At 40.8% G+C, this 15,657-nt stretch overlaps 1 protein-coding gene across 1 annotated transcript in view; it reads right to left on the bottom strand.

Moving 5' to 3' along the window:
* Positions 1-270: 270 nt before the first annotated feature.
* Positions 271-15,657, bottom strand: part of OPTN (optineurin) — a 17,112-nt gene continuing 1,725 nt past the window's right edge. Inside the window, exons 2-13 of the mRNA XM_010186285.1 lie at positions 15,403-15,605; positions 12,653-12,808; positions 10,973-11,049; positions 8,577-8,708; positions 7,366-7,447; positions 5,282-5,397; positions 4,446-4,595; positions 3,319-3,412; positions 2,713-2,871; positions 1,884-2,014; positions 888-967; positions 271-658 (exon numbers count right to left, since the gene is read on the bottom strand). Of these exons, the coding sequence (XP_010184587.1) occupies positions 537-658; positions 888-967; positions 1,884-2,014; positions 2,713-2,871; positions 3,319-3,412; positions 4,446-4,595; positions 5,282-5,397; positions 7,366-7,447; positions 8,577-8,708; positions 10,973-11,049; positions 12,653-12,808; positions 15,403-15,605 (1,502 nt within the window). The 3' untranslated portion in view covers positions 271-536. The remainder of the gene's footprint in view (positions 659-887; positions 968-1,883; positions 2,015-2,712; positions 2,872-3,318; positions 3,413-4,445; positions 4,596-5,281; positions 5,398-7,365; positions 7,448-8,576; positions 8,709-10,972; positions 11,050-12,652; positions 12,809-15,402; positions 15,606-15,657) is intronic.

Here is a 15,657-nt window from a genome sequence, read left to right as displayed (position 1 = left end):
AGCAATAAAACTGCCATCTGGAGAAAGAGCAGGGTTCATTTCAAATGCTTGATGAATACATCACTACTCCATTTTGCTGAAAGCTTCGCACACAGCTTTTTTAACATATTGGTTTCCTGATATACAGTGTATGAGAGATGAAGAATTTACAGGCTCACAGTACTTTAATTGATCAGGATATATCCCATCTCCCTTCTGACTTCAGTGATTCAGCCCCGTTCTGTGGGCTAGCTGTAAAAGCAGAGCACGTCAGAGGAATGTTCCTTAAAAATTTCATAGCAGCAGACACACTGGGAGTTCTTTAACATATCCACATTGTTAACCTATAAAAATTAATTTTCTAAAGCAGATTAAAACAAGATTAGTGAGTACAGGGCAGGGTAGGGGTTTTACCCTTCTCCCTATGAATTAACAAGAAAAACCCTGAAAACCTCCTTCACTGGATGTAGGAGTTGAGCATTATTCGAGTGGGAAGAAAAAAAAAATATGTATTTGGCAGGTGGAATTCCAGAAGATGAAGAACTGGAGGGCATCACTCAATTAATGCAGTCCATAACGTGAATCTGCAGTGTGTCCAAATCAGGTAGAATTTCTTCACATTTGGGACATGAATATACTGAGATGTTCCGCTGCTCTGGCCAGTCTTGGCTACCAGTTCCTGCAAGCAGAAAAGATAAATGATTACCTGTTATATTACTTGATTTTTCCACTCTTTTTGTGGAGTGGTTGAGAGGATTGGCATCTTGCTCCTAACAGCTAGAGAATCATGCTCTCTGCAGCTGCCCAGTTGCCAGAATAGTCACAGGGGAACTGGGGAGCCGCTTGCAGCCAAGCAAAACTGCTTTAAACCGAACACAGCAGGGCCTGGCCCCATGAGCTTACAGTACCTCTTTGGACAAGGCGAGGTGAGTGTTCCCGATCTGGTGCCCTGGCTCCATGGCGATTCTGCATCTCCGCCAAAGAGTTTCTGAGAATAAAAAAATAAGCCAAGGGCTCTGAAAAAAGACTGAGCAGACGGTGTGTTCTCTTTGTCTCCAGAAAATGTAAGAGGTTTCAAAATAAATCAAAGGATTTGCAAGTCAGTCATGTCAACTCCTCATGCATTTAGTTCACAACTGCTGCTCAGTAACAGGACCTAGAAATGCTGCTGCTCTGTGCCAGGGTCCTGCTGAAATCAGGGTCATACAACTGACACCAGCAGAATTTGAGCAGCTACACACCTAGGGATCTGGGGCACATCCCTCTGGAAAACTCCAAGGACTCTCAGCTATTCAGGGCAAACTGCAGATTTTATTAAAGTAGAAAAGCAAGGAAAAGGGTTCAGCACACAGTTAATGTGGAATGGAACTTCAAATTCTGGGCACTATTTCGTACCCATGGGTTCCACACGATGAGTGAAGGACACATGGTTAATACTACTTTTTTTTTTCTTTTAGAGCTACAAGTGCTAAAATGGTGCAATTCCAGGGTACTTGAAACTAGGGGTACTCACTTACTGCTGCCACCTGGAGAAGCAGCAGATATCCCTGGCACACATATAGCAAGCTTAGCTGCAGATTCACCACTAAAATTGAGGCCAGAACTCAAAAGAAACTCAAATGAATCAGCAGGGAGAATTTACCAAGTATGAATCATGCAAAGTGAAATCTTGCTAAGGCACCCAAGTAAGAACTAACACGCCTTACTGAGATTCTATCACAAAATTAAAATGAGAAGTCAGCCAACTTCTTTTTTTCTCTTTTAAAATTCAAATTAACCAAGAAATAAATGTCTGCGAAGTTGTCTGCCTTTCTACTGAGATGCTAGCAAGACAATGTTGGTCAACTCCAGCACGCAGGGTAACAAGACAGTCCAAAGGCAGCTCAGTCAAAGTCACTTCTCACCGGCCAAGCTCTTCAAGGTTTTGCTGCTCTTTTAGCAGGTATGCCAGCTGGACGGCCAACTGCTCCTTCTCCTCATGGATCTTCTCTCTTGCTGCCCTCTCAGCATGGAAATCAGAGCAGTAAACCTCCATCTGATCAGAGAAATTAAATAATGAAATTTGTAACTTAAGACTGAACCACAGTCATACACTATATGCCAAAATAGTAAATCTTTATCATAGCCTGCATCTTCGTCCAACACCCTTACAACACCTGTACACTGCAGCGTGAAGACCTGCACTAAATTACAAGGTGAAGACGACTCAGTAGTTTCTGGATTCTGTCTAAGATATTTCAGGTGTCCTGTCTGGGACAGTGCTATTGCCCTCTGCTGTACATAGGCAGAAATGAGGTGCAGACAAGCAGCAAGGAGGTGACTTGACTGATGACACAGTCAAATCTGTGGCACAGACAGTGGAACCAGGCCAATATGCCAGTTCTGTGCCTTAAATGTGAGACCAACCAATTTTAGTCACTGTTTACATACATTGGTTTGAGTAAAATCATCCCTAAAACATAGGCAATGATTATTCAGACAGTGGTTTTAAATACACATCTATTCCCAGCTTTTGTTTGTTGTGCCAGACTCCAGCATCTACAGTTCCTCCTACAAAACCACAGGATATGGTGGGCTCTGCAGGGATCTGCAAGGCAGCCCAAGTGAGGGAATTATGCTTTGCAATTGAGGAAACAGGTAATTCAGTATTCCAGAGAGAGCCATTAAATAGCTCCTTCTGGTTTCTGAATATTGGGTGGGGGAACCAGCCAATTTCTGAAGAAGAGCTGATACCTGAGCACGGAGCACAGCCATGGTTTCAAGGTCCTCCTCTTGCTTAGCAATTAACTGCTTCATTTCATCTATCTGGAGCTGCTTTACAGCAAGGGCTTGTTCTGCCAGCTCCACCTTTGCATTCAGCTGTTCCACCACAGCTTTATCCACTCTGTCCAGCTGCAAGGAACAACTATGATTAAGAGATGAACTCAGAATATGACCATGCTTGAAGTGAAAGTTTGCTTCTTACTCCTCCTGCCCTTGGAAAAGCTTCCCATTTTGTGTCATCAAAGGAACCTGGACTAAGACAGCAGTGGTGATTGATTATTTTAATTTAAAGATTAGTTTTGAGCTTTCAAACTACACTTTATCAAGGTAAAAGAGAACTCCCTAATGGACACTGCAAAGGAGTCTCCCACTTTCCAAAATTATACAGAAGAATCTGGCACTTCCATGAAGCCTCAGTTATGAACAAAAAGCACAGAGCAATGGTGCTATGTTGCATGCTATATTATGTGGAAGGGATGGCAATTGTTTCCTGCCCAAATTTGTTCCTAGATACATTCTCCCATCCCTTCCCACTCCCCTTTAATTAACTATAATTTCTTCTTGTGTAGCGTTTACCTCTTTGAGTTGCATTTCATTGATTGTTTTCTTTGCCTCAGTGAGTTCAGGAAGGAGTTTGCTGTATGCATCCTGCAAGCTACTGTATCTTGCCCTGTTTATGACAATAAAAGAGGTGAAAGTTTGACACACTTAAAAATTCTTTGAAATCTAAATAATCTGTTAGTATTTAGAAAGAAGTCACCACCAGCTCCTTGCAAACGATTGTGCACTTCTGATGAGAAAAAAAATCATGTTCCTCCTCTGAACATCTCTCTTTCAGGGAGTTGTGTGCTGCTCTCCTCATGGACTGAGTCCAAACAAATGTCCTTACTAATCATCTGCATTTTAGATTGAAGAATCCATCACTCAATATTTTTATATCAAGCTCACAAATTCTGTTCAAAATTTAACACCTCTCTTAGGAAGACAGCCAAGACTTGAGACTTCAAGTGAAGCAGAATTCATCAGAAGAACCAGATACAGACTCCAAAGATAATAAGCAGCTTCTCCAGCAGCTGAAGACGGGTCCTTCAGGCAGTTCGGTCTCTCTGTACAGCTTGGACTGACATTTTCATGCTCCTTACATGGACTTGCACATGAAAGGGAGCAAGAAGCCAGGGCAGTGAGTCTCTTTACTTCAGCTTTGCTGCATACTTACTAGTTGCAAATGTACTGTAAGGAGTGTAGACCTCTTCACTAATTTCATTCTCCCATCACTGCCACCACCTGACTAGTGCCTACCCTCCAAGCTCTGGATGCATTTACTCCTGCTGGTCAGTGGGACAGCTGTTGTCACTCTTCTGCTTGCTCTGCTTTTAAATTATACCTGACCCTATTCCAACCTTGACTTTGTGACAAAAGCAAAATACAAGCCAGAGCCTACAGCTCAAATTTTCCTAAGTGAGGGGTACACTAAATGAAAGGATACAGTTTGGGCCTGATGTGTAGACTCCAGATTCAAAGTGACACAGACACTGAGGTGAACGCAGGTTTCTAGTTCAGACTCTACGAACATAACATGGTTTCAAAGGGTGCAGAACACAAATCTTGTATTTCAGATTCAATTCCTCTTTAGCCAGGTTCCCTTGGACTTTCCTTCCTCACTGACAATACCTCCTTAGAATATAAAGCCAAGTCATACTCACTTTTCTTCATGTGTCTTGGCTTGTTCCAGCTTGATCTCTGCCTGCATACTCTCCACCTGAAGTTCCAGCTTCTTGTTGGCGTATATTAGCTGCTGCTTCTCCTCCAATTCTAATGCAGCAGCTGAGCTTTTTCTTTCCAGTACTTGGCACCTGACAGAACAAGAAAAAAAGGTTCATCTCTCCTGTTCACCTTTTCCTGATGGATTTGGCACACTATGCATAATACAAAAATAATCTGTCTGTGTTCTCTTTAAGGGCTTTTTCGATGAAGAACAAGGAAAGATAAAAATGAATCTATACACAAACATCAGAAAACAAAGCTACTGAAACCAACACCTACTTTCTTACTATTATGAATCTCAAAGAACTGGAGTTTGAATTTGACAGAAACTAAGCAACTAAAGTGAGGGTCTTGCAACCACTTTTTATAACATACACAACTGGTCTTCAAAAGCACAGACAGTTAGTGTGAAAAGGGACATAACTAGGTCGCTGAGTTTCTTCCCGTAAGATCAGAACAGGGCTTGATTATGTGAAGCAGAAAACAGGAAAGGTTTGTCTTAACATCAGGAAGGGTTAAAACCGAAATCTTAAGATTCAAGGCACTGGGGTTCTATTTGTAGAACTAGGTTGGCAGCTCAGGTTTTCTGACAGTTACTGTATTTCTGTACTTTCATCTCCACTTACAAAGAAGGAGCAATCTTTTACAGCATTTCTATAAGACAGATATTTGAGCTGATACTTGTATAGCTGGTGAGTTTCCCAAGGGGGGAGTTGCCATACAAATAAATATATACTAGGTTTCACAGCAGAACTTGCTTTCTTCTGAACCTTACTTTTCTTGAAGCTTCTTCTGAATCACTTCTGCTTCCTTTAACTTCTCATGGGCTTCCTGAAGCTCTTTAAACAGAGCACAAACTTGCAAATTCAGGGTTTCTACTTCACTGCCAACCTTTTAGAGAAAAAATAAGGACAAATATATATGAACAATTCAAGATAGCAAAGTTGCAGGCTAAGAGGGTTAAGCTGGAAGTATCATTCTTTTTCTAGAGAAAACAGCATAAGTCAGTATTGACCGTTACACTCTGTACTTGGTAATAAGGCCCCGTCCACAAGGCTTCACAATTACCAGTTATTCCTAAATATGGCAGAACCCTATTTTGACTTAACACTTTCATAAAATCCAGGTGATTCAAAGACACACAATGACTGACTTTCCAATGCTGGCTAGAATACACTTCATGCAGATGGGAAATGCATCTACATTTTCCTTCTCAAGAGTTCATCATTTAAAACGCATGAGAAAAGCAGACAGACTTAGTGATTACTGCCACTCCTCTAAACAACAGTTAGTCTATCAGAGACTTAAACAAATGATCTGTCCCTAGGTAGGTTTCCAGTCTGTTTACATCAGTGTGCTCTTTGCAGTAGTAGATCAGAAGCAGCTGTTTGGAAGTAGAGAAGTAGATGAGGCAGACCAAAACCTTAGACTTTTTCCTGCCAGTTATATCCTGCACTGGGATTATCCCTTCCTTTATAGTTTCCTCCATTCTTGCTTTGGGCAGACAGCAGAGACCACAGAAGTCTTTACACACTGCAGTTTATTTTGATTACACATGGAACTCCTCCAGCCAAATGGCTCTCTCATAACATATATCACACCACATGCATGAGAAGCACAGGTCTGAAAGAAAATGCAAACCCAAATCAGAGAATCACAGATTATTAGGATTAGGAAGGGACCTTGAAAGATCATCCAGTCCAAGCCCCCTGCCAGAGCAGGATCACCTGGACTAGGTCACAAATGGTAGCTCCATTACCATGCATTCATTAATCAACTTTGCAAAGCAAGAAGACAGTTTCTAGTAAAACTGAAATCAGTTTTGTTGAGAGTTTCTGGCCCTTTCATTTGGCCTTCAGATAACAGGAAGGTCATGAAAGGATCCTAAAGACAGGCAAAAAGAGGAGGAAAGAAACAGCAGCGGGGTTCTCCTCCAACCCAAGACACAAAGGACACCTCAGAGTTTCAATTCTTAAAATATATCCCCACACTCTGGAAGATGTGAAACCTTTGACTCATGCTGCTTTGTATTCTCTGGAGGCACATCCTGAAGCTTTCCTAAAGAAATCATCTGAATCTCATCATCACACTAGCATCAGTTTGTCCTAGCACTGTAATTTTCATTGATAATGTCCTATCTCATCAAATGCACAGACAGCTTCAGTCCAGCTTGGGAATGAGCTCGTTGGCTGTGGCTAAAAAGATACCAGGTGTAACAATAGCACACTGCTGTCCTATTTGCTTGAAGAAAAGCTCCAGTTTTCTAACAGGGAAAGTCCATCATTTCCCGCTCAGGCAACTGGAGCCACAGAAGTTGTTAATCTGTGATGACTTGTGAACACTTCCAGCTTCCACCTCAGAGCAGAAGTGTGGAGCTGAGCCAGTGTGGCTGAGAGGCAGATAGAACACATCTGTCTACTGACAGATGATGCAGAGGACGCCCTCCACAAGCTGCCCAAACCAATATCATTCACCAGTCCTACCAAGCGAAAGAGACTAAAAATAATTGTGTAAACAATCACAAAGCACTTTGCACTACGCTTTTTCTATCTCAGAAGCAAAATGAGATAATTCTTCTACATCATAGCTGCAAAATAAACCATTACATTATTTTATGCAGCAGTCCAACTAATCCAATCACGCTCACTGATGAAAGCACTGATTTTTTTTAATGTGATGGCATTTCAATTTACAGAGGGCTAGACATCAGTAAAAAATGCCTGAACAGAAAATATGTCAACAAATGAAACTATATATCACTGGCACGAGTCTGACTTCTAATAGAGCTTGACTAGGAAATCTTGATCCCTGAAAGCTACCATAATTCAAGATATTTTACTTAAGAGGACAGGTACTTACAGCCTCTGAACTCTCCTCTTCCTGTTCAGTTTGTGTCCCACTCTCCAGGCAGCTGCTGGTTTCCTTCTCCAGCTTTGACAGTCTGGAAAACAGGAGGAGCCAATAATGATGGATTTGGCCTATATTTAAAGTAAGATTGTGACTATTCATGGATTTCATGCAAGTTCTAAAATTTTTCTAACATTACAACCACAAATGACGTAGAACTGAAAGCACAAACACGTGAGGAAAGCCTGCACTTTCATGGGGTCTCCTGAAGAACAGAGGACACCCAGCATGTTTATTTAATTAAAATGGGTGTGTAAGTCTGCAGATGTGGTGAAGGACAGTGACATTCGGTACACAGAGACTGATCTCTTGTACAGTCCAAAGTGCTAACCCTTTGGAAATGGGTCAGTCTGTTCACTGAAGCCACTGAATATTGCCTCTGTTTTCCTTCGGTGTTTTCAGAGGCTGAGACTTCTAAGAATCATTTGGCTATGGCTCATTACCTCTTCTAGGAAGACTACGTAAAAGCAATTACTGTGACGCCAATTTTTCATGGTAGGTAACATCCAGGAAGGCTTACTCTGTCTCTGCAAAGTGGGGATTTGCAACAGTTGATGCTTAGGCAATTTTCTACACCTGAACAATCATACCAATTTATACCAATATAACTGAGTTGAGATGGGTCCTCCTCATGTAGGTCTCCCTCGAAAAACTCTTAGACAAGTTTGAAATCAAACTTATTTTAGACATTTCTAAGGAGCTTTTTCAAGCTCACACATTGCTAAATGTAGCCTACCAATATCACGAAGAGGACTGTAATCCCTGTTGTATACATAGCGATTTGCTTTAAGGCCCCACACACAGATGGTTCATACAAAACCAAGTAACTATGGAGGAGTGAGTGGAGAGAACATCCTCAACTAGTCATCGTTCTGACATGACCTGGGGAAAGTTCGAACCTAAGAGGAAATGGGTAATTTGTCTTGATCTGTGGTGCTGCAGGAAATAATAACAAAACATGGAAACACTTTTGCCCACAGAAGAGAACCTGTGGTTTATCCCTGTAAGGAGTACAAAAATAAGTTATTGCTACTGAGTGCTTGGGAAATTCCCATGCAGGTCACACTGATATTTCAGCTCATCTCTGATCAGTCACAGATTTGGTAACTGCGGCAGCCCTTGAGGAAAACAGCTCCAAATGTTACAATGCACCTGCTTCATACCTCTCCCTCTGATCCTGCAGCTCCTTCTCAAGTTTTTCCCTCTTCTGAGTTTCATTTCTAAGGCAGCAGAGCAGCTGGCTCACAGTTAGCTCCTCAGACTCCAAATTCTTCGATTCATCTGCTGCTTTGCTCCTGCTTCAAACCAAACAATAAGTAAATAACAACAGCTATGTTTTCACTAGAGCACTTCCTTATCCCTAGTTCTGAGACCCAGTCTGAGAGGCCACTGTTTCACACAGTGCTGAAAACCAACAGTCTGAGTGAAAGGCTCATTCCCAAGAACCAAGACCTGCCCACAAGCCGTCAGCCACAGTCCTCATGCGTGCAAATGCAGCTCTTGCTTTGTGTAGTGCTCAGACAGTGCCCATCAAGCCAGAGGAGCAATTTAATACTTAAGCAAGGTTAAAAAAAACCCAAACAAAACAGTTAAACAATACAGTGCATTTATTCTAACCTACTTTGCATCCCCATTTGCAAAGTGCTGCTGTCTGTTCCCAAAATAACATTTTTTCTAATGAAACATGCAACATTCCTTATCTCTGTCTCATTTCTTTCCAGGAAAAGAAGATACATTCCACTAAAAGTCCTCATCAGAAATGGCTTTCTTTTTCAGAAAAGAATTTCTTCAGTATTTCACCTCCTTCATGTTCTACAGCTCTTTTCAAAATCACATTATGCTACTGTAGAAGTCAACCAAAACAAATACAAAACTGTCTGAAAAAGAAGGTAAGTTAATTTCCTGGTGATGAAATACTGTATCCCATTCCCTCCATTTTTATGTCCATCTAGACAGGAAGTCAAAATCCCCTGACTATATGGTAAGATAAGCAAGTAATATACACTGTACATTTCAGAAGCTCAGCTGTAAAACAGCATATGTTTAAAACTTTGCTTTTGTAGTTCAGAACAGAAAGTAAAGCATAGTACTGTGTGCTCCCGAGAGCTAGAAATCTTTGGTGAGCAAAATTCAATACCCTAAAGACAGTGTTCAGCCAGGGTATTTTAAGTAAATAACTTTTATCGGGGGATTTTTAGCGCACAGTTCTACTCTTACAGAAATAAACCCGTCCTGAGTGGATCACATTTCTCTGAACCTGCTAACAGCACCAGTCTAAAGTTTCAATGCTAGACAAAGACACGTGGTGACACAGAAAATATCTGAAGAGGTACATGTAACCCCTGTTCTTGTAGATAAGGCCCAGATACTCATCAAACGGTAAGCAAGTCTCATGGAGAATGTCTTCTTGTAATCAATGTTCTCATAAGCCACTGCTGGTGACAATCTGAATACTTGCAGCCCTTTCCATGGTCAGCAATTCTCTCAGTTTCATCTATGACCATAACTTATTTCCTCCCCCTTCAACTTCTTAACTGCATGCTTAGGAACAAGTTTTCTATGTCATTACATTAAAACACTGTTCTCCCTTGCAGTGATGTAGGGAGAGATGGGATTTAAGAGAAAGCCTGCACATGCAGCTCAGCTTTCTGGCCTGCTATGTCCTTAGCATTTTCTATATCCTCTCCTTCCAAAAGCAAAGGCCACAAAGTAAATAAGACAGTTCAGCCACAACCATCTAGCTGCTAAACTGGGCAGTATCCAAAATGGAAAGTTTAATAGTATCAGCTGTCTAAGTCCACAAGGAGTAAAGGTTCAGCTAGGGGCAAGAAAGTCCCTTGTGTCTTAGAGATGATGTAAAGATCAAATTTTGAGAAGTTACCTAAATAGAATGCTCGTATCTTAAGCCTAGTCACCTGAAAATTAAGGACTGTGTCACTGCACTGTCTGTCTACCCCACTGTGATACATTTTATACCAGCCACACATAAACAGGACAGACAGGGTTCAGATCTGAAAGACGATGAGACCTTTGATTCTTACAAACTTCATTATAATTGGGTAGAAGACAGATACTCTATTAGATGATCTCAAATGCCTAGTACAGAGAGAGTCTCTGCAGTCTCTATCTTCATCTTTTCTCTTTGGCCTCCCTTAAAATCCAGAAAAGCTGGCAAGTCAGAACGTACATAAACGCTTGGCCAATTGGCCAGAATATGCACTCCCTCTTGTCAGTTACTGAAAATCGGAAGTTAAAATGTCAGAGCTTAAGGGTTTTTCTGACACAATAGGGAGGCAGAGCTAATGCAATGGAGGGATGCAAGGCTGCAGAAAAACAGAATTTTCTAGTCCATTCCTCATAGAAAAAAGTTTCTTCACATTGAAAATAAAACATATTACAGAAGTCTGAATCACATGCATCACACATGCAATGGAGGGATGCAAGGCTGCAGAAAACCAGAATTTTCTAGTCCATTCCTCATAGAAAAAAGTTTCTCACATTGAAAATAAAACACATTGCAGAAGTCTGAATCACATACATCACACAAGAACCTACATACATGTAGACAGCAACGTTACTGGCCATTTCACCACTATTTTCTCGATGTTCCTTTGCAGTTCTATTTATTTCTCCTTCCTAGGAAAGGAAAAAAAAAAACAACACTATTAGCTTGATCTCTGGACTAAGCCTGACAGTATTATTTACTTGGGTTAAGGAAGGATGAAAAACAGGGAAAACTCCTACCATGGCAATAAAAATAAATAAAACACTCCTACAGATCAGCTTCATGTTTGGAAATTCTTAACATAAATACTTCACATGCCTTCCCCTATATCTCTTCCAGACTGACCAAAGAAGAAGAACAACAATGAGACTTGGCCTTCTCCTTTCATCAGCAACTTCCATAGCCACACTCCCCTCTAAAGATGACTGGGCACCACAGAGCAACAGCCAACATCCCTGCAGGTGATGTTAAATGTAAGCCTAAACACCACTCTCCTGCATGCCAAAAGAGCCACTCTTCTTTCCCTCTAAAAAACTCACTCCTTGATCTCTGTAGCCCAAAGGAAAATCTTCGCAGGTTTCCTGCAGTCTGGAGTTTTCTTCGACAACTCCAAACAAGTTTTAATTAAATTCTCTCAATTTCTTGTTGCACTTGTACTTCCCAGAGAGGGATTTGGTACCAGGGGGATAGGGGAGAGCCACATTTTCACATTTAACATTTTGCCTGTGAAGATTTTTCAGATACAAGAACAGTAGAAAAAGTACATTTTTGTGCCTCTAGGGAACATTCTACAGCTTTGCACTTAGTTTTGTTTGCCTGCATCTCTGCATATCTGTCAGGAGAGCCCCATTTCCAAAAGAAAAAGCCCTCCACAAGAAAATAGGAGGAAAAAGGTAAGAAAACTTGTGGGTTGAGACAGCAACAGTTTAATGACTGAAATGAAATAAAATATTACTACTACTACTAAATTGTAATGAAGAGGGAAACAACAAAAAAAACATCAAAAGAGACAAAACACAAGAAAAACAAGTGATGCAACTGCTCGCCATCACTGACTGATGCCCAGCCAGTCTCTGAACAGCAATTGCACGCCCCCTACCCTGACTAGCTCCCCTCCAGCTTATATACTGAGAATGACATCTTATGGTATGGAATATCCCTTCGACCAGTTTGGGTCAGCTGTCCTGGCTGTGTCTCTGACAGGGTCAGTATGAGAAGCTGAAAAAGTCCTTGGCTTAATGTAAGCATTGCTTGGCAACAGCTAAAACATCAGTGTGTTATCACATTATTCTCAGCACAAATGCAAAACATAGCCTCATACTAGCTACTGTGAGGAAAATTAACTCTATCCTAGCCAAAACCAGCACAAACACAAGTGCGCCAGATCAGGTAATCTAAAAAACCCATGCAACTCTTCTCCCAGTAATGTATCTTGTGTAACTACTGTGGCTGGCAGTTTGCTGTTCCCCCTCAAGGAGGCATAAAGACTTCACTGACATGGGTATAGATTCACCCTTTCTTCTAAAGGAAGACAGGGTGCTAAATACCTCACTGTGGAATGTCATCAAGTAAACATCATCACTGCAATTATACTTCCTCATCACTTAGCCTGATACAAGAAGAAAATTCAGTTAGCAAAAAAAAAAAAAAAAAAAAAAAAAAAAGGAGGACCAAACTGGAACCAAAAAGTTTCTGGCCACAGGTCACTGTGTCCTTTTTATTCCCCTCACTCACGCTCATCCCGATCTCCACAAAGGAATCCTCTGCTGAGATGTTCAGCTTGACCTGCAGTTCTGAAATGATGGCTAGCAGATCTGCCTTCTCAGCCTGGAGCCGCTGCACCTGGGATTTCAGCTGCTTCACTTCCTTCTCGGGAGCCACGCAGCCCTCCTAGGATAAACCAACGTTGCATTAGACAAGCAAAAGAAAACACCACCCAAGGAGCACAGAGCCTGAACATAACAATAGTGTCCCACATCCCTTATTCTCTGCTTAGATTTGCCTGGAAAAATCAGAAGTACAGATCTCCACACTAAGCTTTGGTCCACTAGACTGCAAATCTAAACTCAGAAACCAAGTTAATCAAATGACGAGCATCACGCTTCTGGAAAACATGGGCCTGGTTTGCTAAATGCACAGGTAACTAGGATGTACATCTTTGCCTGAATCTAGGCCTCTCAGCGACACATAGGGTCCTGGCCAACTTACAGAATTCTTGTCCAGAATTACTGCATTTTTTTGACCCATATCCTTATTTCTCTTTTTCCAAATCTACTTAAGATTCTAGTGAGAAAAGACCAGTGTGTAGAGGGCTTTTCCACACACCTCACTTTCAGACTTTCCCCACCACACAACTGCTCTGTACCCCATCTCCATGTATAAATCTCACCCTATATCCCTTCCTTTCCACAAAGTCTCTGTCCCTCAGATATACTCCCAAAACTTAATCTCTCCTTCCAGTCCTGACTATCTCCTTCACCTTCTGCCTCTTCCCTTTTCCCAGGATCCTCGCTAAGCTTCTACATAACCAGGAAGCCTCATTTTTTTCCTCTCCTTTAGATGCCTCCCCCCATTATGAAACTTTCCCTGTGAGTTTGTTTCTTCCCCATTTTGTAGTCCAAGCTTTCCATCTCCTGGTAATGCCTTTATCACATCACATACCAACAGTGCAAATTCTGGACAACCCCTGGAGTCTGAATTACATTCTAATCTGTTATTCATGCCAAATCTCCAAACTCTTGCTATGCTGACCGTGTCTCTCATCCTGCAGTACGACCCTATCCACCTGACTTGCTGCTGTCTCTGATTCTGTGCTTATGCTGTAAGAGGATGCCATTAAGAGTCAGCTCCAATAAAGAAGAGAGAGCCTTAGAGCAACCTGTGCTTACAGAGTTACAGTTTTGAGAGAAATCCTCCTATGAATGCTGGTTTATCACTAAGGGAGGCAACACAATATATCTGTGATTTACTTTGAGTGAAACAGATGTCACAATGGTAGCAATGGACTATATTCTATCTCAGTTAACAGTAAAACACAGAAGTGAGACAAATGAGACTAATTTTAAATTACTGTTTCTGTTAGAAGAAGTTTTTTCATGCTCTTTCTAAACAATTAAAAAAGACAAAAGAATTAAAGTAGAACTAAGGCATTCATGAAAGAAAGTAATTTTGGCTTAAATGACACTGTCAGCCTGAAAATCATAATGAGAAGTGAAAATGTTGCTGTTTAAATTACAGTTATCACTGTCTGATAAAACTGCTAAGAATCACAGAAGAACCAGGGCTAACTCTTATTATCTCATTCCATGAGCTCCATAAAGAGATTTATTTTTACTTTTCTGAATGTTGGATTACTCAAGCAGGTTGGATCACTCTGGCAACAACATACGTTAAGTATTCAAACGAAAAGAAGTTCTAAAACAGGTGAAGGCAGAATAAATCCTCTACTTCCTCTTAGAAACTATTCCAGATACATGAAATTCTGAGTTTCCTTGACAATCCTGAAACACAACTTTTAGCCTGTAAAGATTGCGTAAGTGATACTTAAACAATCACACTATTTATACTTTACTTTCTTCCCCTTTTTATCTTCTGAGCTCATTGGCCAATTTTGATTTACATGCTGAAAAATTTCTTACAGAGTTTCATAAAATAGGCAGTCAGGGGAGGAAAGGAGAGTCTACTGGTGTCTGTTGAGAAAAAGGCTAGTGCACTCATCCTGCATCAAACAACAGAGGTTCCATGTGGGTCCTGGAGGTACCAGACACCAGGATGCATCACTTTGGCTTTGTGTGAAACTTGTCATTAAACACCTTTTCACATGATCATGTGGGCCACAAAGCAGGTTTCATTTTAATAGGCTTTGTCCATAGATGCAGTACTACCTGCAAAATGTTGCTTGGCTACTAAGCAATCACCAGCAACATTAGAAATAATGTGTAACAGAGCCAAAGGTAAGACAGGGAGGAACCTCAGTCAGACTCAAATGGGGCAGCAGAAGAACAGACTTAATTTGACCTCAGTAAAGAGCTTTCATGAGAGGAGAATGATACAATAAAAACAGATGGCAGGTAATTTTTTTTTCTGCTTACATGTCAACTTCTCCCTGGAAACACAAATATAAAAGCAATTAAATGATCATGAGAGGTAGATAATCTAATGAGCAAAGGGAGGGATAAAGTCTAGAGACCCAACAGTAAATAAAAAGAATAAAAAGTTAGCAAGAAATGTAAATTTCTTATGTCAAGAACATTAATTATTATTGATAATTAAAAGATAAATTATCTCAGGTGTGGCACAATTACTACACTCTGAGAAGAGTCACTTTATAAAAATAAGTCAGGCCAAGACCTCTTCGTTGTTAGAGCATAATGATAAAAATGCAGATGTTAACAAATCTCCAAACATCCCAGTGTGCTGAAGGGAAACAAAGGCTCCTGACTTCCAATTTAAAATTAAGTAAACCCAACCAATTCTTTATTTACCATTTCAGCTCCTTCTTCTCTTTCCTTTAAGCTCTGAAGTTGTTGCTGTAGCTGTTCATTTTCAATGCACTTGGCTAACAAGCACTGCTTAGCCTCCTTAAACTTTATCTCGTAAAATTCTCTTTCTTCTTTCTGCTTCTCTCGCCAGATGGAAAGTTCTTCATATCGGTCCTTCATAGCTTGGTTATGCAACTTCATGGCTTCTAAACAACAGCCAGAGACAAGACATTGATTCACATTAATACTCTGTTGATG

The sequence above is a fragment of the Mesitornis unicolor genome, unplaced genomic scaffold, assembly GCF_000695765.1.
Source record: "Mesitornis unicolor isolate BGI_N332 unplaced genomic scaffold, ASM69576v1 scaffold4656, whole genome shotgun sequence".
Classification (NCBI taxonomy): Eukaryota; Metazoa; Chordata; class Aves; order Mesitornithiformes; family Mesitornithidae; genus Mesitornis; species Mesitornis unicolor.
The sequence above is the reverse complement of the archived record's forward strand: the minus strand, read 5'-3'. Positions and strand labels throughout refer to the sequence as shown.